Below are 23,837 nucleotides of genomic sequence, written 5' to 3' on the forward strand. Positions count from 1 at the left end.
TCTATCATGTGTGTTCCACGGTTCTAATTCAGTTTGTCAGGCTTGGAGGCAGGCACATTTAGCTTCTTAGCCATCCTGCTGGTTCTAAAGGTGTTGTGATGAGAGAGAGAGAGAGAGAGAGAGAGAGAGAGAGAGAGAGAGAGAGAGAATGTGTTTAGGTCAAAGGACAATGTGTAGGAGTTGCTTTTTTCTTTCTACCCTAGGGGTCCCAGGAATGACCTCAGAACATCAAGCCTGGCAGCAAGAATCTTTCTTTACTCAACTGGACCATCTTGATGACCATAGTTTCTTAGGGATTAGAGAAGAGCTGTAGCTGAGAAAGTGTAGAGTGGAAATGATGTACATATTTTATACATAATCATGTATTAAATTCTCAGAAAATAATAAAATACCCAAACTGGCTTTCCCCTGTAATCAGATTGGTGAATACCCCAACTATCATAACAAAGCCTTCATCCAATGACTGATGGAATGAGATGCAGAGATCAAGAGCTCCAGGTGTCCAGTCAAAGAGAGGGAGGAAGGAATATATGAGCAAGGAAGGTGAGGCTCATGATGGAGAAATCTACAGATAGCTAAATTAAGCTCAGAGAAAATCATGAACTCTAGACTGACAGCTGTGGAGCCTCCATGGGACCGAACTAGGCCCTCAGTATGTGGGAGACAGTAGTGAAGCTTGGAATATCTGAAGGGCCCCTGGCAGTAGGACCAGGATCTATCCCTGGTGCATGAGCTGGCTCAATGGAACCCATTCCCTATGGTGGGATACCATGCTCAGCCTTAATGCATTGGGGGAGGGATCCGGTCCTGCTCCAACTTAATGTGCCAGACTTTGTTGACTTCCTATGTGAGTCCTTACCCATTGGAAGGAGTAGATGGGAGATGAGCTGGAGGAGGGATTGTGGGGGGGTGGGGGAAGGAAGGAAAACTGTGATTGGAATGTAAAATAAAAATTTAAAAAAATCGACAAATTAAAAAAATGCAAATAAAAAAGAATTATTTTTAGTCTATTCTCGGTTAATCTCACTAGCTCACCTTAAATGACAAGGGTTAAAGGCATAAATGACTAAAAAAATGAAACTACAATCTATAAAACAGAAATAAAACCCAAGTCTAAAAGGCAAACAAAATGCTTAAAAGTTACAAAACTAGATCACAGTGCACTAAAATTATCAAATCATTCAAATTGATTTACCTTTGTACCTTCTATTTAAAAATATTATCTCCCATCACAATTAACTAAAATTCAGAAATACCTAAAAATTTAAAGCCATTGTGGACTAGATAACTACATGAGGAATTTAGTCTACTCCACTGTAAGTTCATAAATCAGTCATGGATGACATCACTTATCTCAGAGTATGCTCTATAAAGCACATGAGCTAACCATTGCTTGAAAAGTTGTTTTAAAGTAAACTTAAAGAGAATACTATATTAATCAAAACAAAGTTTTTGTTCCTTTGAAGTCTTCCAGAATTCTTAATACATGGGCCCCAAATCATTTATCTAAAATTTTAAGTTGAAAAGGCTCTGAAAACTAAAAATTTAAAAAAATTTATATGCTTAACAAATTCAGCACTGAACTGCTATATATAGCCACCCACAAGCTCTACTAGCAATGCTATTTAGTAAGTACTAGATATATCATAATATTCCTTTAAAATCTGTAGATTTCCAAATTTCAAAACAAATGTGGTAAGAGTTTCCCAGAATGCTCCATGAACTTATACTAAGACGTAGTAAGAGGAAACCTTGTCAAACTATGACTACAGAGCTTAATTTCTAAAAAATATAAAAAGGAAGTACTGGACTCAAACATGATGGAAACTCAACTTTTAAAAGACCCTGCTCGCTCAACACCTAATAAAAATTTATAGAACAAGTGGCCTGAAACCAAGATTTTACCTTATAGCATCTGATGCAATATCATTACATCTAAGGTTTGTGATACCTGAAAGCAAGAGAATGAAGACCATCACACGGGGCTGGAGAGACAGCTTAGGGGTTAAGAGCTCTGGCCGCTCTCCCAGAGGACCCAGGTTCAATTCCCAGCACCCACATGGCAGCTCACAACTGTCTGTAACTCCAGCTCCAGGGGATCCGACACCTTTGTACCAATGCACATAAAGTCAAATAAATTTAAAAAAAAAACTTTAAAAATATTAAAAAAAAAAACGTTAGGTCAATATGGATCACTTTGGAAGTTTTAGTCAAACACGCTAGGCCTGGTTTTGGTAGGAAACATTACACTTCTACTTTAAAAACATATTCATTGTGTGTTATCTAACCCCCTCCCACACACACACCATGTGTACATGTGTGTACTAGCTAGAACTCAGGTCATCAGGCTTGGTGGCAAGAGCTTTTACCTGCTCAATCATCTCTCTGGCCCTATTTAATGATTTAAGCAACTAAAAACTCACTCCACTCCCTCATTTGACGACTGAGTAGCAAATTTCTGCCAATTTCATTAACTATGCTGCTGTTGGAAGACATAAAAATGGAACCCACAACGATGACTGGAACCACAACTCATTTTAGTAAGCAATTCTTATCTTTTAGTTCCATCAAGCAATTTTTTATAAAGGCTAATAAAACTGACCATGTTTTTTGTCTCACCTATCCTGTGGTAAATGAGGCATAAACTAAGCAAGAAACAGAAAAAGCAAAAGGAACAGAATCCCCCCCCCAAAAAAAAAGAAAGAAAGAAAGAAAAACGAAAAAGAAAAGGAAAAAGGAAAAAAAAGGGGGGGAGAGGAATGAACCAGCACAGAACTTTTGTTGTTCAAATAGGCTGCTGACAAGCATATAGGGTATTTAAATTGGGCAAAAAACACACTTAAAAATTCTTTTTGAGTTTCTCTGCCTAACAGCTCTGAGAAATCACAGGGACCTGCCTGCCTCTACCTCCCTAGTGCTAGTATTAAAGGTGTGAGTCACCACTACCGGCTTATAAACCCTTTTATAAGTATATGCTTTATATCTGGTGTTTTATTAGTTGACATAACTGCTAGGTTCAGTTTTTTTAGATATGAAAATATATACTGAAAACAAGTGCTAAAAATATGTAATATGGAGAATAAGTTCAGACCCAGTAAATAATCCTATTTCTCTAGATAAAGAAATGAGCTGCTATACTTGTGCTGTCCTTAGCTTGGAAGAAAAAAAAAATCACTTAAGATAAGTGATGAGACACATCATTACAGGGGAAAATATAAGAATATAATATTCAAATATGTAATTGAAAATTCATTCAAATGTATTATACTAGTTATTTTTTGTTAGTATGTAAAAACCTTTTCTGCCCTGGGTTTTTTTAAATCATGTGAAATAAAACTTGACCCCTACATACAAGCAAGTAAGTACACACATGCATTTCATTCTATCAATCAGAGTTCATGATGCATAAATCAAAAGAAAAATGTAAAGACACTTAAATGTAGGTCTTGCCCATTAGGTCAGCTTACCAGACTTGTGCTTCTTGTGTTTGCCTTTCTTTTTAATGATCAATAACTTATTTTGGATCTCAGGTTTGTAAGACTTGAAGGCAAGAGAATGAAGACCTTCAAGCTTTCTTTGCAAATTTTCATTCAAAACATCTTTCAATTTCTTTTTTTTCTTTTTCTTCTTTTTTGCCCTCATTTTAGTTAGTTTGAGTTTTTTGTGGCTCTGCAACGATTGCTCTAACAATATATCTCTTACAACTTTGTGGCAGTTTATGTCCTGATGATCAATGTGACTTCCATTTATATGAATTTGGCAAGATTTCAGAGCATTTTCTTTCAAGGGACTGGGTTCTGTCTTTATTCTGGAAGCTTCACCATATTTTCCCTGATTTTCTATAAACCTTATTTCACCTGGACTGAGTGGCTCTCCAAAGCCAGTAACTTCTCCTGGACTTCCGGGCTTCTCCAAATTTTCTTTACAACTATCAGTTTTTTCAATTTCACAGGGCCTGTGGACTTTAACGTCACAGTTGGGTTTTACTTCCATCTCAACAGAAACGTCATAATTATCAAAGTTCATTTTAGTAGGATGACAGGCTGGATCAAAATCAATTTCCTGCTCTTTCTTGAAGACCGAGGGCAGACTTTCTCTATTACATCTATGTTCTCCATTCCTTGTACTAATGTAGTCACACTTCAATTTCTCCAGTTTAATTCGAGGTACTCTTTTTACTTTAATGGGTGGAACTGGAAATTCTGGGGCCTGAAAGGGTCTTTGTTTATAAATCCGTACATCTGCACCACAGAACTGTGGAAAGTGCACATAAGCGTTCTCCAGATAGTCGTAGCCAAGGATGACCTCCCTACACTCATGAATGGGCTGCCCAAGCACTGCATCCTGAACTTCCTTCTGTGTCTCATACACAAAGTCACAGAGTCCTTTAAGTAACCACACTTTCTGGTAGAAAGGTAGTTCGTGAAAAGGTTTTTCTTCCAATGGATTCACTTCTCCAAGAACTTTAAAAAACTGAGGACAAAGGCCAAGTTTTTCAGCGCAGTTATCAGGATTTTCAGTCTGTCCTACAGCAGTATACCACTGCTGTACTTTCTGCCTCAGCACTGCTTCCCAAGTCCTGTAAGGCAAAGTAGGTCTTCGATGTAAGGTCGGTCTGCGGTGGGGAGGACTTAGTAAAGAAGTCATTATTTTGGACAGAAAGGCATTACACTGAGGCATCAGAAGACAGCGTTCCAGTTCATAAAAGACAATTTCTGGCAAGTTTAGAATCTGTTGGGCTAAACAAAGGAAATGCCCAATGGCTGGAATTTCCCACATGTTCTCCATACAGGCTGGAGCTGCTTGAGCAAGGAGTTTTCTTTCCCATTCTTCTATTTCCTTTTGGCAAGCTTCTTCTGCTTCTTTTTTTTCTTGCTCCCGAAGCCTAAACAAAATTTAAATTATACTACTATTACTTAAAGACAGTAGCTTAAAGCACTGAAATTTAAAGTGATATTTATCTTCTGTAATGAGACAACTGCTTTCATTTTTCACATCACTACTAAATGCCCCATTAAAAGTATGTTTTAACTCAATCCCCATAAGGAAATACATATTCCTCTGTATCCTCAGTTTTACGGATGGAGACTTTTCACTAACACCATCTCCAGGGTGAAACATTTTAACTTATGTATATCTACTTTAGGTAATAAAACACAGTGAATTTTGACTATAGTTATTTCTATATGTTGACTTCATTTAAAAACTATAAAATGTTTATATTTTAACCACATCATTTCATTTCTATAAGATTACAGTAATGGGGCTGGGAGTGTAAAGAATTTGTGGAGTGTCTAACATGTAAGAAGCTCTGGGTTTGATCCCAAGTACTTCATAAAAACTGAGTGCTCAGGGCCATTCTTAACTATAATAAGACTATGAGACCAATCTGGAATATGAGAAACACTGATTCAGAAAAAAAATAAATTACAATAGTTAATAATAATAGTAATAATTTAAGTAAAACATTATGTTCTTGTCAGTGTTACATGGAGATTTATTAGATAAAAAAACTCAGAACTATAAAGAAATCATAGGGGACAGACAGCTCCACTGGTAAAGTGCCTAATGCATAAACATGAGGTTATGAGTTCAGATCCCAGCACCCATAAAAAGCTGGGCACAGTGGTGCGCAAGTGTGAGCCCAGTACTTGTGTGTGTGGGGGGGTATAAAGTGATAAAGACAGGTGAACCCCAGAAGCTCACTGATTAGACTGTTGTGGCAAGTAGTGAGCTACAGGTTTAGAGAGAGACCCTGTCTGAAAAAAATATGAATGATAGAGGAAGACATCTGATGCTGAGCTCAGGTCTCTACACTCATATGCAACTGCACATACATGAACACATGCCTCAGACACATGTACACACACCACAAACACAAAAAAGAAATTATATTACTAGCCAATATATAAAATGAGCCAAGATACCCACCACAGATAAATGCATAAGGAAAATGCAGTAACATATAAACAATGGCATATTACTCATCCATTAAAGAAAATAATTTTTGTTATTATCAATATGAGCAGAACTGGAAACCATATGTAAGAGTAATAAACCAGATACAGAAAGGCAAAGGTTACAAGAACCAAATGAAATAATGATCACAAGAGACCAGGAAAAAGGAGCATGTAGAATGCAGTCAGAGAATACCAAAAAACAGGCAGGAAGAATTCTGTGTTTCAGCAACTATAATCTTCTAAGACAAATACACTGTAAGAAAACCGCACTGAAGCCAGGCTGGTGGCACACACCTTTAATCCTAGCACTCGGGAGGCAGAGGTAGGAAAATCTTTGTGAGTTCGAAGCCAGCCTGGTGTACAAAAGCTAATTCCAGAACAGGCACCAAAGTTACAGAGAAACGCTGTCTCAAAAAAAATAAAAATAAAAAATAAACAAATAAAAAGAAAGAAAGAAAAAACCACACTGACAAATAGACAAATATCAGGTTTTTTTTCTTTTACAGAATAACCCTATTTTATGGTTTTGGCTAAGAACGCACACTGTTATCTCACTTATATTAAAATGCAACCAGCTATTTTATAGACTTAGTTCATTAAATAAGGTTAATACAGATACTTCCATTAGTACATCCAAACAATGTTAAATATTATTAAGAAAATTCGGCTGTTGAGGGCTAGCAAGATGGCTCAGAGGGAAAGCTACTTATTGCCAAGGCTGATGACTTGAATTTGACCTCTAGGATGCAAAGAAAGAATCAGTTCCCAAAAGTTGTCCTCTGACTTCTAAATACATGCTATATACAGGTAAGGAGCAAACACAAATATATTGAACTTTTTTAATTTCATGATACTATGCTTCAAAAGACAAAACAGAACAAACAAAAAGCTATTTCCTCTAAAATAAGTTTATAATTTTTGAAGAATTTTGTTTTTACTACATGGTAATGGCAGTAGTAGTATGCTGGTAGAAACTGGCTTCTTCCTTTTATAAAGATACCAATCTGAGAGGTTTCAACTTGATTATAAAAAAAAAAAGGAAAGAAAAGGAAAGAAAACATTCCTAGACTGATAGATTCATCTGTGCCTTAGCAGTTCAGGCCCTAAAGGGCTAGCAGAATCCATATACTTTTCAGACACGTTGTCAGAAAGCCCTTAAACAAGGGCCAATAGCCAGGATCAAAGCACCCACGATTCAATGTTTAGTTATCCCACATTTCCCCTAACAAAAATACATTTAAGCACTGTCATGAAGAAACAACACACTAAGAAAGAGAAGGTTATAGAATATGTTAGACCTTTGACCAAGAGAATAGAGGAAGCTAATTAAAAAGTCAGGAATAGATTGTCAAGTGGTATACACTATATATAACTAGCACTAAGGATATTTTAAAAAGCCATATGGAAACTCATTTTATAAGCTTTAGTTAGTTAACCATACACAGGGAATTCTGCTTTTCTGCAAAGCCATACACTGCCAAATAAAAAGCCAGTGCCAGGTATGTTACCTTCCCTCAAGTAGTTAGTTGCTCAGAGGTATCCTAGAGACTGTCAAAGCAATACAGTCTACTGACATTGCTCTCGGTTGCCTAACTAGGATATAATGGAAAGACCCTATTGCTGAAGACACCACATATATAGGTCACAGGACATGGTGAAAGAAGAGAAAGCTTCTTCCCAGGTTGGAGAGATGGCATAGGGGTTAAAAGCACTGCCTGTTGTTCTTCCAGAGGACCTGAGTTCTATTCCCAACAACAACATGGTGACTCACAACCATCTGTAATGAGATCTGGTGCCTTCTTCAGGCCTGCAGACTAACACTATACATAATTAATGCATCTGAAAAAAAAATAAAGCAAGCTTCTTTCCTGCTGGCTTTCATAGTAAAAAGCCAGCAGGAAAGAAGCTTGCTTTATTTTTATTTTATTTATTATGTTGACTCCTTGGCTGCTGGGTAAAAAAGTCAACAGTCTCAGCCAGCTGAGAACCCTGAGAGCTATAATAATAATCATTATGGTAAGCTATGCTTACAGGTGCAATAAGTGGTACAAATGTTATGGGGATAACTAACCACTTTCCGGTTGGGTTTTTTAAAGTCTGCTTCACAGAAGAAAATGAATGCCTGGTGCGGTGGGTTGAAAGAAAACAGCCCCTTATAGGCAGTGACACTATTAGGATTGGCCTTATGGGAGGAAGTATGTCACTGTGGAGATGGGCTTTGAGGTCTCCTTTATTCAAACTATACTCAGTGTGACACACAGTTGCTTCTGCTTCCTGCAGATCAAGATGTAGAACTCTCAGCTCCTTCTCCAGCACCATGGCTGCCTACATGCTGCCATGTCCTGTCATGATGGTATAAACCTCTGAAACTGCAAGCCAACCCCAAGGAAATGTTTTCCTTTATAGGAGTTGTCATGATCATGGTGTCTTTTCATAGTAAGAGAAACTCTACCTACCATACCTGGTAATGCCAATTTGGTCAAGGACCCATGGTTAGGAAGCTCACAGACCCCAGGAATGAACCTACAATTATTCTGCTAAATGGATAGACTATATAAACCCATCTCTCTCTGCACACAGATTAGTACAGCTATCAGATCTCATTAGAGATATACAGTGGATGATGGTAAACACAGGAACTCAAAACTAGTCAAAATGGAGCAAATATGTGGCAATGGACTGCACAGTCATAATAAGGCCAACTATATCACACCCCAGAGTCGGAAAAGGGGCTGTAAGAGCCAGGCGTCAGGGAACCAAAACACTGTCTTCGGGACATGAAAGGAACATCACACTCATGAACAGATGCTGGCATTAAGACCCACACCAGATTAAACCAGTTAACATGCTAAAACGGAAGAGAAAGGATTCACAAGTCCCATGCGTAACTGATGAGCTATGGACAGGTGATGGTTCCTTAGGGAGGAAGAGTCACGTTTCTTTAAGAGTGCGGCCCCTGGTATGTAGCTCGAATTCTTATTGTTCTTAATAAAAACCTGGAGTCAGGTATGGGGGGAGGGGGGAGTGTGAAAGCTGAGAGATCAGAGAAGCAGAGCAGTCAGCCATTAGAAAGACCTTTTACCTCTACTGAATCCTCAGACCAAAAGGGCAATCCTGTCCTCTGACTGACTGCTTCAGACTGCATCTGAGTTCATCCTTAGACTGCAATAAGCTCCTGTCTCCTCCAGCCTTATATTCCCCTCTCCACCCAACCATATCACTCCTGTCTCCATCTCCCTAGTGCTGGGATCACCTCTGTGTGAACTCTGTTTCTCTTACGGACTAGATCAATTTCGCATAGCCCACGGTGGCCTTGAACTAATAGAGATCCCTCTGTCTCTGTCTCTCGAGTCCTGGGATTAAAAGGTATGTGCCACCACTGCCTGGCTCTTAGTGGATAAGCTCTGCACCCTGATCTTCATTTGTTAAAACACTAACACAATATCACTAACTGGTAGGTTTCTCCACTGGTTATTAACATACACAGTAGTATATAAGCAGCACAAACTGGACTCAGTAGATTATTCTGAAAATAGAAAGAGGACACATACATGAGGGAGAAGGTAACAGAGGTCAAAACTGAGCAGTTACAGAGAGAAGAATGGGGGTTAAATATAATCAAATTACATTGCATGAAATTCTCAAAAAATTAGTAAATATATTTTTAAAAATCAGTCAAAACAATCTAAAACTGATGGCACAAAGGAGGCAAAGACAGGTGAATCTCTCTGAGTTCAAGGTCAGTCTGATCTACCTACTGAGTCCCAGGACAGTCAGGGTTGCACAGTGAGACCCTATCTCAAAAAAATCCCAAAAAACAAAACAAAACAAAAACCCCAAAACAAAACAAAATATAAAGCAGAAGTCAAAACCAAGACAGAAGTAGAACACATAACTTTTCTACCTGTGGAAATAGTTTCAATAGAACTAAATCTTTTCCACACAGGCTAACAATATATAATGCTATACACTAAAAAAGTCAACAGTGATATAACCATTGGAAATGTGAAAATAATTATAAGAAATAGCTAAGCAATAACGTGGGTGATTCTGAATCTGGGACTTAAAGATGAAGTGTAATGAGAATGTTCTCTTTTATTACAAGCATTAACAGTACTATATAGGCTTGTAAATCATATAGTCTACAAATTGAAAAAAAATCTTCGCTGGGCAGTACATGGTCCTTTGTACCCAGCATTTGGGAGCAGAGGCAGGAGATCTCTGTGAGTTTGAGGCCAGTCTGATCTACAAAATGAGTTTCAGGGTATCCAGGAATACACAGAGAAACCCTGTCTTGAAAAACAAACAAAGAAACAAAGCAAACAAAAAAAAATCTTAAATCAAAATTTTAAAAACTAAAGATGAATCAGATTGTTTGAAGATCCTGTTTATCTAATTTGAATTATAGATTCTACTTATTTTTTTTATTTTTATTTTTTTTTGGCTTTTCGAGACAGGGTTTCTCTGTGGCTTTGGAGCCTGTCCTGGAACTAGCTCTGTAGACCAGGCTGGTCTCGAACTCACAGAGATCCACCTGCCTCTGCCTCCCGAGTGCTGGGATTAAAGGCGTGCGCCACCACCGCCCGGCTCTACTTATTTTACCAATAAATGGAGTCTCTATAGACTTATAAACTAAGATAAGAAGAATTTCTTCTTCAAAGTCCTGCTAACTATATAAAAGGTTATGAGTCATTTTCCATAAAATTTAAATAAGAACTTAAAATTCTGTTGCAAGATCCTGTATCTGTTAGAATATTAAACATCAAAAAGGTGGCTTACTCACTATGTCCCTGTTTTTGATCAACTTTTTCATTATAACCTTTAACTATGAACTTACTGTAAAATCACTTAGTAATTAGAAAAATCACTGATACTAAGCCTACAGATCATCTTTATGTAAATGTATATACAAACTAAATTTAATTAAGTTTATGAAAGATTTCTATTTTTAAAATCAAAATGTAAGAGCCTAGGACATGGCTCAGTATGTAAAGTTGTCCTCCGACTTACACATACATATTGGGGAATGCATGTCCCCCCATCCCACTCCCACACACATCTCAAACACATTTTGGCTGGAGAAATGGCTTGGCAATTAAGAGCATTTGCTGATCTTGCAGATAACCCAGGTTCAGTTCCCAGTACCCTTAGGGCAATTCACAACTGTCTTTAACTGCAGTTCCAAGGAGTCAGACACCCTCTTCTGGCCTCCACAGACACCTGGCACATACATGGTGTACATACATACATGCAAGCAAAAATTCATACACATAAAATATAAATGAAAAACATAATTTAAAAAAATCAAAATATGCCGGGCGGTGGTGGCGCACGCCTTTAATCCTAGCATTCGGGAGGCAGAGGCAGGCGGATCTCTGTGAGTTTGAGGCCAGCCTGGTCTACAAGAGCTAGTTCCAGAGCAGGAACCAAAAACTACGGAGAAACCCTGTCTCGAAAAAATCAAAAAAAAAAATCAAAATATGTAATACTTTTTTTTCTCAGAGAATGAATTCATAGGCTGAGTATCTCTATCTGAAATGCTGGGAAGAAAATGTTCTGGATTATATAGTTTTTACATACACACATATAAAATGAAGCATCTTAAAGATGAATCCAAATTTAAACATAAAACTAATTTATGTTCCATATATATCATATACATACTGACTTAAGGTGGTTTTATGGATATGCAGCGTTTTAATGAACCTGTGCACTGAGTGCAACCCATATAAACTATAAATTTGAGTGTAAATTTCATCAGGTATGGAATTTTCCATTTGTGGTGTTATCAGAGCTTAAAAGCATCAGATTCTGGAACATTAAAGCTTTTAAATTTAAATTCAATATGCTCAACTCCTATGAAGGAACATTAAACACTAGATTAAAGAATGACAGGTGAATACCACTACCCAGGCTTACTCTAATCCTGTGGAAACAAGAATGTGGAGTCTTTCAATTGATTCTCAACAATGTGGTGAATAGGGAATGGGATGGGCTTAGTATCCAGAGCTCTAAAGATAATGTATGCAATCTACAAAATTTAAATTTATCTTGTATATATGAGTGTTTTGTCTGCATGTATGTATATGCACCACATGTGTGCCTAATGCATGCAGAAGACAGTAGGTGCTGAAAACTGAACCTTGGTTGTCTACAAGAACAGTCAGTGGTTAACCACTGGAAACATCTCTTCAGGTGTATTCTGTGAGGTCAAGACTAGCATGATCTACATAGTAAGTTAACAGGCCAGTCAAAGGTACATAGTGAGATCTGTCTCAAAGGAAAATAAAACAAAACAAGACAAGCAGGTTGAACCTAACCACATTTTGCTGATAAAGACAGACTTTTAAACCAGCTCTCCAAAAATTTGTTTAAAGGCACAGTAGTAAAGTAAAAGAAAGAAGGGCTTAGTGGTTAAGTGTGTTGGTTGTTCTCCCAAAGTTCTTCAATTCAATTCCCAGCAACCACATGGTAACTCATAACCATCTGGAATGAGATCTTATACCCTCTTCTGGCATGCAGGCATACATATAGGTGGAGCACTTATAAATAAAAATAAATAAAAGAAAGCAGTTTATAGTTTTAAAATGTTAACTCAAGATACTAAGCCTTCTGTTTGGAGAAACAGTAAAAGACTAATCATAAAACCCACAATCACTCATTAAAAATCAAATGAACAAAAAACTGGCCCTTATTTCTTTTTTTCTAGATAAGCTTCCTTTGTTGTTGTTCCTTATAGGCCTGGAGAATATTTATCTGCTACTGTATGAAATATGAACAGAAATTCTAATTAGTGTTATTTTATCTATGCATATATAACTTAGAAAAAGCATTGCTAATGAATGATTTTACAAAAAAAATCACATCTGAAAGTACCCCTACTAGTTTTATAAACTTTTAGTGAATGCTTATTATAAATGAAGAAAAAAATACAGACCTCTTCTTATCAAGAGTTTGCAATCTAGAAAAAACAAAGAAGCTTCAATTAAAAATTATCCTTTTAAAAAAACATTACAATGTAAGCAAACTAATGGCATGACAAAGGAAAGCTAAAGCATTTGCATTTTAAAATGAGTAACATTGATTATATTTTAGGAATATTAACCATTCATATCAAACTTATTAGAGAGGTTTTAAACTTATCTGTTAACAACAGTCTCACAGTTAAAACCAAAAGGGAATTTAAAGGTTAGTAGGGAATTTATAGAAGCCCTGTGTAGGGTCTGAGACACAAATTTAAAAGAAGCCATAAAGTAACCTAAACTATATCTATGTACTTTTCCAGGAGAATTAAGACTTTCAGTAGTATTTTACACTTCTGAAAATAAAAACCCACAATAATCAGAAACTCTCTACTACCACTTTTGCCAAGATATAAAGTCTCCTACCTCAGACTGCTGCTTCATGTTGTGTCTATACATTTTCATGTAAGAATATGTATCTGATCACATGCTCTCACCTTGGATATGAGTGGGTATGAGAATATGAAATTTTGAACATTTGTCCTGGAATGTCAAGATTTGCATGGGAAATTAATGAAAGTCTGAAAAGCTATTAAACAATGCAGAGTGACTATAATTACACTGCTATTTGTTAAAGAATTTGAAATGGATTATAAAGTCAGGATTTCTATTTTGCAAAAACATAGAAACTACTTATAAAAAGCAATTGTGAGGATATTTTTAATACAGTTAAGGTATCAATAACTACTATCTGATGTCATATTCTATGTTGAGTAAGATGGTGCATGCCTGAGATCTCAACACTTATCCCCTAAGACAAAGAAACTAAAGTGAATGAGCAAACAAACATAATAAAAATTCAGACAAACAGAATTTATGTAAGGAAAATCAATATGTCCTTTTAACAAATTTTATTTTTTGAAAGTGTTACATACTTTCTTTGTTTAATAAATAGGTCTACAAAATATATTCCTTTCTTAAATGGTTTAAAGTCACCAACAGAAATAAAATGAAGTGGTAGGGATAGTGCCAAGATTGTTTTAGCAATCATAAATTAACTAGATCTAATTCAATTTTCTAAGTCTCTGACTAATAGTGTTGATGTTTCCTAAACCAAAAGGCCCTCTCTGTACCAGTTTGCTCAAACTTCCCGCCGTCCTATCAGCATTTTCTTAAAGAGAGCTCATCTGATCTGCAGCCGGCAATATAATTTTAATGTGCAAAACACACTAGAATGAGTAGAGCATGGATACTGTTAAAGCAATTAAGAAACAATCTCATTAGTCTAGATGACAGATAAAAGAACTAGATGAAATCAGAAACAAGAGACACATATAGATGTAAAAGATATTTGGGAAATAAGCTGTTGAAATCTGGGGGAGTATTTGAAGCCGGGCGGTGGTGGCGCACGCCTTTAATCCCAGCACTCGGGAGGTAGAGGCAGGCGGATCTCTGTGAGTTCGAGACCAGCCTGGTCTACAGAGCTAGTTCCAGGACAGGCTCCAAAGCCACAGAGAAACCCTGTCTCGAAAAACCAAAAAAGAAATCTGGGGGAGTATTTGAAATGTATGTAAGAAACAGGAACATTTCCAGGATGAACCTCAGATTTCTCACCTGAACAAGTGAATAGAAGATAACATCATTCACCAAAAGGGGGCCCTGCAGTAACGTCAAGTCTTAAGAAGTAAGCCCATACATTCTTAATTCATTCTAAATACAAACAATTTAAAGATACTATACCAAATTGATATGGGAATCCCCTCTGTGTGCTGTGATTACCATTAATGAATAAAGAAAACTACTTTGGCCTGTTGATAGGGCAGAACTTAGGTAGGTGGAGAAGACGAACTGAATGCTAGGAGAAGGAAGGCAGTGAGACAGCCACCATGGAACTGCCAGAGCCAGACATGCCAAATCTTTGCCGATAAGCCACTGCCACGTGGCAATATACAGATTAATAGAAATGGGTTAAAGTAATATAAGAGTTAGCCTATAAGAAGCTAGAGCTAATGGGCCAAGCAGTGTTTTAAATATTACAGTTTCTATGTGGTTATTTTGGTTCTGGGTGGCTGGGATGAACAAGTGGCCTCTCCTCCTACACCAAATATCTTGTTTCCCTCTGCATTTACCCCACCCTTTGCAGTACAGATTATCAACAGGAAACCTTACTCCTCGTGGAGACCTCTGGGAATTGATCAGAAAGAATTGATTTTATTCTTCTGGTTCTCTCCTTAGCTTGAGTTAAACTCTTCAATAAGAGATGTCATACTTTCAAAACAACCTTTTCATAACTCCCTCCTGAGTATCAGTAACTACTCTCTAAACTATTCTACAAAACAGCAGGGAAGAAATGCTTCCAAATTCATTCTTACAACGCTAGTCTTACTCTGATAGCAAAACTAATAAAAGCACAACACAAAGAAAACTACAGGGCAAGATTCTTGATGAACATTTATGCAAGAGTATTCAATAAAATACCCAAAATCCAAACTAAACAGTTAATAAGTACAACGTACTTTTATCTTAGGTGTGTATATGGGATAAGCCTGTGGCATTGTGGAGGCAAGAAGCCAATGCTGACTGTTTTCTTCTACAGTGCTCCTCCTCGTTTTGGTTTGGTTGCTTGGTGTGTCTGATCTAGAGTACCATATGCAGCCCTGCTGTCCTTAACTCTCTCTGTGGACCAGAGTGGGCTGGGACTCACTAAGATCTTTCTAAGTGCTGAAACCAATGGCATGTGCCATCCCACCAGGCACTTTATCTTACTTTGTGGAGAAAGAGTCTTTTACTGAGTAAAAACATAAAATGCTAGTGAGGAACCAATATTCTACCTAAACACACGATTTATCTTGTGTTTTTTCTGTTATCAACCCAATCAGCTGACAATGTACACTATTACTTAAGTCTATACAGTCTGCTGGTATGTTACAATTTTCCTTTATTTTTTTAATTAAAAAATGTCTGTGCATGTGTGTGTGCATAAGTGTGTGTGTAAGGTGGACATGGCGAGGCTACAGGTTGACGCCTTGTGTTTTTCTCTACAGTTTTCCAACTTATTCTTGAAGCAGAGTTTCCCATTGAGCTTGGAGCTCACCACCTGGTTAGATTGGATGGGTGGCACAGTCTTGGATGGGATCCCTATCTCTGCCTTCCAGCACTTGAAGTGTGGGCCCACACACATCTGTTTGTGTAGGTGCCAGAGATCAAACACAGGTCCACATGCTTGCCCAGCAAGCACTTTAACCACTAAGCCCTCTCTCTAGCCCAAATTATGAGACAGAATCTGATAAAGATCATTAGTTGACCCTCAAATTCCCTATGTAGCCAACTCCTGATCTTCCAATTGTTGAGATTAAAGGTGTGCAGCACCATGCCCAGCTAATTTTTAAAATAACGAGTTGACTGTATAATTAAAAAAATTAGAAGTAAGCTGGGCAGTGGTGGCGCATGCCTTCAATCCCAGAACTCAAGAGGCAGAGGCAGTCGGTGTTCCAGGCCAGTCTGTTCTACAGAGTTAGTTCTAGGGCAGTGAAGGTTACAAATGAAACCCGGTCTCAGAAAAAAACAAGCAAACAAAAATTCCCCACACTTACAGGTATGTAGTAACATTTTGCAATAGATGAAGTACAATCTGACAAAAGGTCACCAAACTACATAATTACAAGTTAAAATGATTCATAATACAAAATATTTCTAAGAGAAATTAATTCTGTGTAAAACAATTACCCAGAAATTAATCAGTAATATCCATGCAATATTAACAAAAAGTCCCCTGGACCTGTTTTTTTTTTTTTGTAAAGAAATTTACAGCATTCTAAAATTACACGCAAAAAGCTGGGCAGCAGTGGCATATGCCTTTAATCCCAGCACTCTGGAGACAGAGGCAGCTGGATCACTGTGAGTTTGAGGACAGCCTGGTCTACAAGAGCCAGTTCCAGGACAGCCTCCAAAGCTACAAGAGAAATTCCTATCTCGTAAAAACAAACAAACAAAAACAAACAAACAAACAAAAAACAGAACAAAAAACAACCAATCAGCTGGGCGGTGGTGGCGCAAGCCTTTAATCCCAGCACTCAGGAGGCAGAGGCAGGCGGATCTCTTTGAGTTTGAGGCCAGCCTGGTCTACAGAGCTAGTTCCAGGACAGGCTCCAAAGCTACAGAGAAACCCTGTCTCGAAAAAAAAAAAAAAAAAAAAAAGAAACAACCAATCGACTGAATGTCACTGAATGTCAAAGGTAAAAATTTCTTCTTGAAAGACACTGAAAACAGAAAGGCAGGACACGGGTTTTTGTTGTTTTTGTTTTGTTTTTCAAGACATTTTTGTGTAACAGTTCTGGAACTCACTTTGTAAACCAGGCTGGCCTCAAACTCAAAGAGTTCCAACCTCCTCTGTCTCCTGAGTGCCAAGATTAAATGTGTGTGCTACTGCTGTCCAGCAGGACACATTTTGGAAGAAGCATCTGCAAGTCATATTTACCTGGTAAAGGACTTATATCTTGAATATATAAAGAATTCTTAAAATTAAGTAAGAAAATATATAGGAGTTGGGTGTGGTGGTGCCTGGGCCATTTAGGGTAACATCAATACATGTAAGCCTGAAAAAAGAAGATGATTTGGGACTATTCTAGTTTCCCACTATACAATCACACTTGGATGCTTCAACATTTATCATCATTTCAATCCCTTTATTTTTAGACAAGTTCTCTACTGTTCCTTCCCTTTCAGCTCAAATTTTCAAGCTTTCTTTACTATTTTAGCCATTTTAAACATCACAGGGTGGTGTACTGCCTAGTAGCATGGGGTGACTTTGGGCAAACTACTTCCTCTGTGACTCATGATACAAAGCTGACTTCACATGTTGAGAGCTAATTCAGTCTCAATAAATAAATACTACACCCAAAGTTCTCTTCCTTATCATAACAGTGCCATTACTACTGCCTGCGACTGGCTTCAAACACACAGAGGGCCACCCGCCTCACCTCCTGAGTACTGGAATTAAAGGTAAGGGCCAACTCACCCAGCTGAGCTCCATTTTTTTATTCTTTCCTTGCTCTACTTTTATCAAGCAAGGGATAAGTTCTGCTAGCTCTTCCCCGAACAATCTATTTGTGGTAACTAGTAATGGAGATGCAGTAAAGGAGGCATTTTCTTCCATCAGCCTTTCAATTTTTTGGTTTCTCCCATTCTAATCAATTATGTACTATTATCAGTTTAATTTTAATTCTTTTCAAAATTCCCATTTCCTACAGCAGAAAAACTGAGGCACTGAACAAGGGGAAAAATGTGTTTCATAGTTGTTTCCCAAATTAATCACTGCTATAAAAGCTATAAAAAGTATGATTGCTACCAGGCGGTGGTGGCGCATGCCTTTAATCCCAGCACTAGGGAGGCAGAGGCAGGTGGATCTCTGGGAGTTCGAGGCCAGCCTGGTCTACAAGAGCTAGTTCCAGGACAGGCACCAAAGCTACAGAGAAACCCTGTCTCGAAAAACCAAAAAGAAAAAAAGAAAAAAGTATGATTGCTGAAAGCATCATGACTGAGTTTTAGCCCTACAATTATCAAAGCAAGTAACATTTATTAATATAAGAGCAACAAAATGTTTTAAGTTGCCTTCAACTAGCATTAGGAAATCTTAATTATATCAGCAAACGTTCCTTGCATAGTCTGAGATTTGATTTGGTATAAAATCACTAGTAAATTACAGAAACTTGAGTTTCACTTACCTCTTGGGGGCTCTCCTTTTGTTACATATAAAATGTTATATAAGGCCATCACTCTATGTTCATTGGCATAAAAAGGTACCATAAATTGAGTATAAGACTCTTTTCTGAAGAATATAAATCAAACAGTTATCCAAGAAGGTAATAATATTACTGAAAGAAATGGCAGAGGTGTATTTCTGTCATTTTTTATCTAAATTTAATTTTTATTTTATGTGTGTGGGTTTTTTTGACTCCAGGTATGTCTGTCTGTTTACCATGTGCATGCCTGGCCAGAAGAAGGCATTGAATTCCCCGGAACTAGAGTTAGACAGTTGTAAGCTACCATGTGGGTACTGGGAATTGAACCTGGATCTTCTGTGGAAGCAGCAAGTGCTTCCAGCCCCTATATCATTCTTGAACATCACTATTTCTGCAGTTGGTAATAATTTAATGGCATGTGATTCTATTCTAAAAATACAAGTGCATATAGAAATTACTATAATCTGAAGTTCCCTGAGACTATTTCTAGAAAACTTGAAAATCTTTTATAAAAATTATTTTTGTATATTGTCAAAAAAATTTTTTTAAAATTTAAAGCTACACTTAAAAAATTTCACTGTGATTCATTAACAATCCATACTTTGTTGATAGTGCATTACTACTAAATCTACTAAATATGGACTACTACTAGAACGGGACCAAAAAATATGATACTGGCATATAAATGCAGCTATTCTTGGAAATCTCTACATTTAACATTTTAACATTTACCTTTTTTCTTCTTTTGCTCTCAGCTGTTCTTCCTGTCTCAAAACTTGAACCATTATAGACTCAAAAACTCCACTTGTCAAACCTGCCAAACTTCGAGGTGTTGACCGGCGCCTTGTTGAAGTACATGCAGTTCCCTTCTCCTCCTCCAATCCATAATAGCCTCTAGATGTAACTGCTATCGTTGTCTTTTCTCTCAAGTGCCTTGGAGAAGAATAAGTCAATTCACATGTCAAATCTTCTAGATAATCAACACACCCTTTCACCAGTACCTTAAGTAGAATTTCTTTTGTTGACTACTACAAAACACTTAGTTCAAACTTTCTTTGCCATGTTCCAGAGTTTTATCTGTTCCACATAAGAGTCTAACTTCTTTCATATAAAATTCATTGAGAATCCCTCCTCTACATTAAAAAAAAAACATAAGCATGAAGCATTCAAGTTAAGGACTAACAACACTAATTCTACTAAAAAAATCAATAGAAAGTTTTTGTTTGCAATAGGTACACTGTTTATTGATATATGAGAAAATGTACAATGATATGAAAACATTTTGGGAAAGATTTTGATACATAAACACTTTAGGGAAATTATAAACAAGGACAGCATTACAATATTTGGCAATTATATTACATTGAGCCCCAAGAGAAAGAAATTATAAGGCCCAAGGAAAACAGCCGCCTCGTAATAACAAACTCTGAACAGATAAAGTAGAGGTTTGCTTAAATGTGCTTTTACCAAGTGATCTAACTCTGTAACATTAATTACTTATCAATATTAATGAAAGAGAAAATATTAATACAAAGAGAATGAACAATGTAATCTGCCTTCTGACTGAACAGATTCAGAATTTAGAATTTTAGAATTCCTCTTCATTCTCAGTGTATGTGTCCTTCATGATATTTTTATTAATTCACTGAGATGCTGGTCTAATACTTAAAAATAGTATCCCAGCAGGTTCACTTAATTGTGCACAAATCACTTTAATGAATTTGAAATGATTAAAAACATCTATTATACTAGACCTAGGGATGTAGCTCAGAGGTAGCAAGCATAAGACACAATTACTGACCTACAGTATTGCAAAAAAGTTAATAAAAACATATTTACAGTAGAAAAGGAAACATTACATTGACCTTACAAAGTTTTAATGGCTAGTCTTAATTATTGATTTCTAGGTCTGTATCTATTATATAAACGGTAATTGTAAAAAAAAAAATAAGAGAAAACATATTTTGACCTTTGTAAAATATGTCAAATCCTCTGAAAATTTCATGTTATTTCTACAATGGCGAATTTAAGTCAGTTCTAAAGGTAATCACTCAAAATACTGCATAATAATTTATATGAGGATTTTTCTCCCTTGAAGCCCCTCCCACTCTTGAAACGTTCTTTTCTTACTTTTTCTTAATAAATCTACATTCCCTCTGTTTAAACAAACCACACACACATACAAAAAGAATTTATATGAATTAAATATTGGCTATGGCTATATTTCCATTTTCCTAAAAAGCGTCAAAAAGTTCACTGAAACACAACCCTTTAAAACACTGTAAGATACACCATTCCCTCCCTTCTTGCATTGTATCCACAGCAGTTTACCATTATAAATGAGGGTAACTTACCACTCTTACCTTCACTGGCATCTGGGTCCCATAAACAGAGCCTACTAAACTACTGTTCTGTTCTCTGTTACAAGGAGATGGCACTAACTGATTTCGCTCCTCACAGGATAAGAACATTAGTTTTGTAACAGTGAGGAATTTGGTTCCTCATTTGCTGTGCTATTTTAGGCTACTGTTACCCTTTTGTAAAAATTAATTTTTTAATTAAAATTTTATTTTTATTGTGTACTGGGGGGGGCAACATGTCACTATGTCTGTAGCGATTAGGAGACTGCTTTCAAGTGTCAGTATATTCTTTCTGCCTCTAAACAAAATTTTACATTTATTTGTTTATTATCTGTGTACACAGGCACGTATATGTAGAGGTCAGAGGACAACTTCAGAAAATTGGTTCCTTCTTTCCACCATGGGAGTTCCAAGGAAGGAACTCTGGTTATTAAACTTGGTAGCAAGTACCTTTACCTGCTGAGCCATCCCCAAGGGCCAAATTACATTAGTTAATGTTCCATTCATCTAAAAAGACCAGGTACGTGTATATGCACTCAATAAAAAAGACATCATTATATGTTGTGCAAAAAAGTTTTTAAATAAAATACTTAACCTACAAGCATCACAAATATAAACGGCATCTAGAAGTATGTGTGCTTGTGCATACATGAGTCCAAACTCTTAACCTAGATTACTACAAATTCTTCATGACAACGTTTTTTCCTTTCATTCTGCTCTATCAATACACAAATCTGTGCAATACTTCCAAAAGCTAGTTGGAGTATGCCATTACCTTGCTGTCTCCTCTTAGAACACATCTGATATTCTTCTAACCTCTAAGACCTGGTGTGATATGGTCTTTACCTCCTTAAGGCCTCTCTTTGCATTTCTAAGTCTTTGCTCTCTGCATTCTAGTCAGTCTTCCATCTATTCTGGAGCCACACCAACACATCTATTTCCCTAGAGTCTTTGTGCACCTTCTTCTTCCATAAACATACTCTTCCACAGATATTCACATGGAGATCTATCATTTGAACCAAGTTTCAAAGGCACCAAGTCTGAGAGGGTTTTCTCTGATTGTAATGTTTAATAACAGCTTCCCTAGCACTCTATGCCCTTATATTGATTTCTTTGTCTTTATTTTAATTATCACCACACTGCGCTAATTAGCATTTATTTAATAATTGTCTACCCTCCCCACACCCGATCTCCCGAAAAAGCTCAGGGTCTATGCAAAATGGAGGTGAAAAGACTGTAAGAGCCAGAGGTGATGGATGACTCCAAGGAAACAGTGTCTTCCAGACACAACAAGACTGAAAAATACAAAAACTCAGAGACTATGGAAGCACACACAAAGCCCATATGGGCTCAATTCAGATAGGGTCCCAGCACTGAGAGAAAAATGGGCTCCCATCCCCAATCAAGAAGCTATCTGCAATTGATATCTGCTAGCACTTCAAGGTAGGCTCCATGCCCAAGAGAAACTGGACAACACAAAACAGAGTCAACAGTATTTTTTTCTGAAGACTTTTTGTCTAATTTTGCTTTGTTTGGGCATTTTTTTTGTATTATGGTCTTTTGCTTGAATAATTTGGTTTCTATTTTTATATGTGTTTTATGTATGTATGTACCTGTTTCTTGATTTTCTTTTTTAAAGAGGAAGGGAGGGAAAAGAACATAAAATTGGGTTTGTAGGAGGTGGGGAAGATCTGGAAGGGGATGAATATGATCAAAATATATTGTATGAAAAAATTTTCAATTTAAAAAAATAATTATAGGGCTGGGGAAATGGCTCAGAGGTTAAGAGCACCGGCTGCTCTTCCAGAGGTCCTGAGTTCAATTCCCAGCAACCACATGGTGGCTCACAACCATCTGTAATGAGATTTGGTGCCCTCTTCTGGCCTGTAGGCATCCAAGCAGCCAGAATACTTTATACATAATAAATAAGTAAATCTTTAAAAATAATAATAATAATTATCTATTCCCCAACCAGAAGGAAAGAGCCAGAAATATAAGGACCTTTCTCCCCTTACTAATTGCACTTTCTGACCATAAACTATAATAAATAGGTGTATATATTTGTGTGAATACATGTTTAAATATCTTCGAAAGGCTATTAGCCAAGTTGTTTCACATTTTTCAGTTACAAATATATTTAAGACTCCAATCGATGTATTTGTCTATAGTAAGAGTCCTGATTAAACGTGTTATTTGGTTTTTATTCATAAGAGAATAAAATACCATAAAGTAATATAAAATCTCACCTCATTTCCAAACAGGAATTGTCACACAATCAAGGACTATATAAACACACTAAAGTAAGCCTTCCCTTAAAAAACAAATAAAACCAACAAGAAACCAAGTTCTTTTCTTCCTATGAAATCAATGTCAGTAGTTTGAAGATAATATACTGCCAACTATACACAAAACCTTAGCAATAATTATAGGTGAGTTTGTGTTATCATTTTTACCGTTTTTTTCCTTTAAGGCATAAAATTTCTATGCTAATACATCCTGAATTTCAGAGTTCAGAGGCTAAATTCTATTTACAATTACTGAAACAAGTATCAACAAGAAGCAAATTGATGTTAAATAATCAATACTTAAAACTAATATAAAATATACTTGATATTTACTTAAAATCAATACAAACATACTACCGCCTACTAAAAATAGGTATTTAGGAATGTTTCCATTATCATGTCAGGGTTTTTTGGTTCTTACTATTAAAAGCAATGTGAATGTCATTAATAGTACAACTATTTGTATGGAAGTAGAGCTCAAAAGTAGATAACATATTTAGCATGCACAAGGCCATGGGTTCAATCCTCA

The 23,837-nt window shown here is 36.7% G+C and overlaps 1 protein-coding gene across 7 annotated transcripts in view; it reads right to left on the reverse strand.

Annotated features, from left to right (window-relative positions):
• Kiaa2026 (KIAA2026 ortholog) overlaps positions 1-23,837 on the reverse strand; it is an 81,840-nt gene that overhangs the window by 34,558 nt on the left and 23,445 nt on the right. For 5 of the 7 annotated variants that reach the window (XM_026781189.1, XM_026781188.1, XM_026781187.1 and 2 more), the window contains exons 2-4: positions 19,396-19,596; positions 12,898-12,921; positions 3,468-4,885 (exon numbers count right to left, since the gene is read on the reverse strand). In XM_026781189.1, coding sequence (XP_026636990.1) covers positions 3,468-4,885; positions 12,898-12,921; positions 19,396-19,596 — 1,643 coding nt within the window. The remainder of the gene's footprint in view (positions 1-3,467; positions 4,886-12,897; positions 12,922-19,395; positions 19,597-23,837) is intronic. The other 2 variants (XM_005352124.2, XM_013348072.2) reach the window with 1 other exon arrangement.

This window comes from Microtus ochrogaster, chromosome 8 (assembly GCF_000317375.1).
Source record: "Microtus ochrogaster isolate Prairie Vole_2 chromosome 8, MicOch1.0, whole genome shotgun sequence".
NCBI classification, from domain to species: domain Eukaryota; kingdom Metazoa; phylum Chordata; class Mammalia; order Rodentia; family Cricetidae; genus Microtus; species Microtus ochrogaster.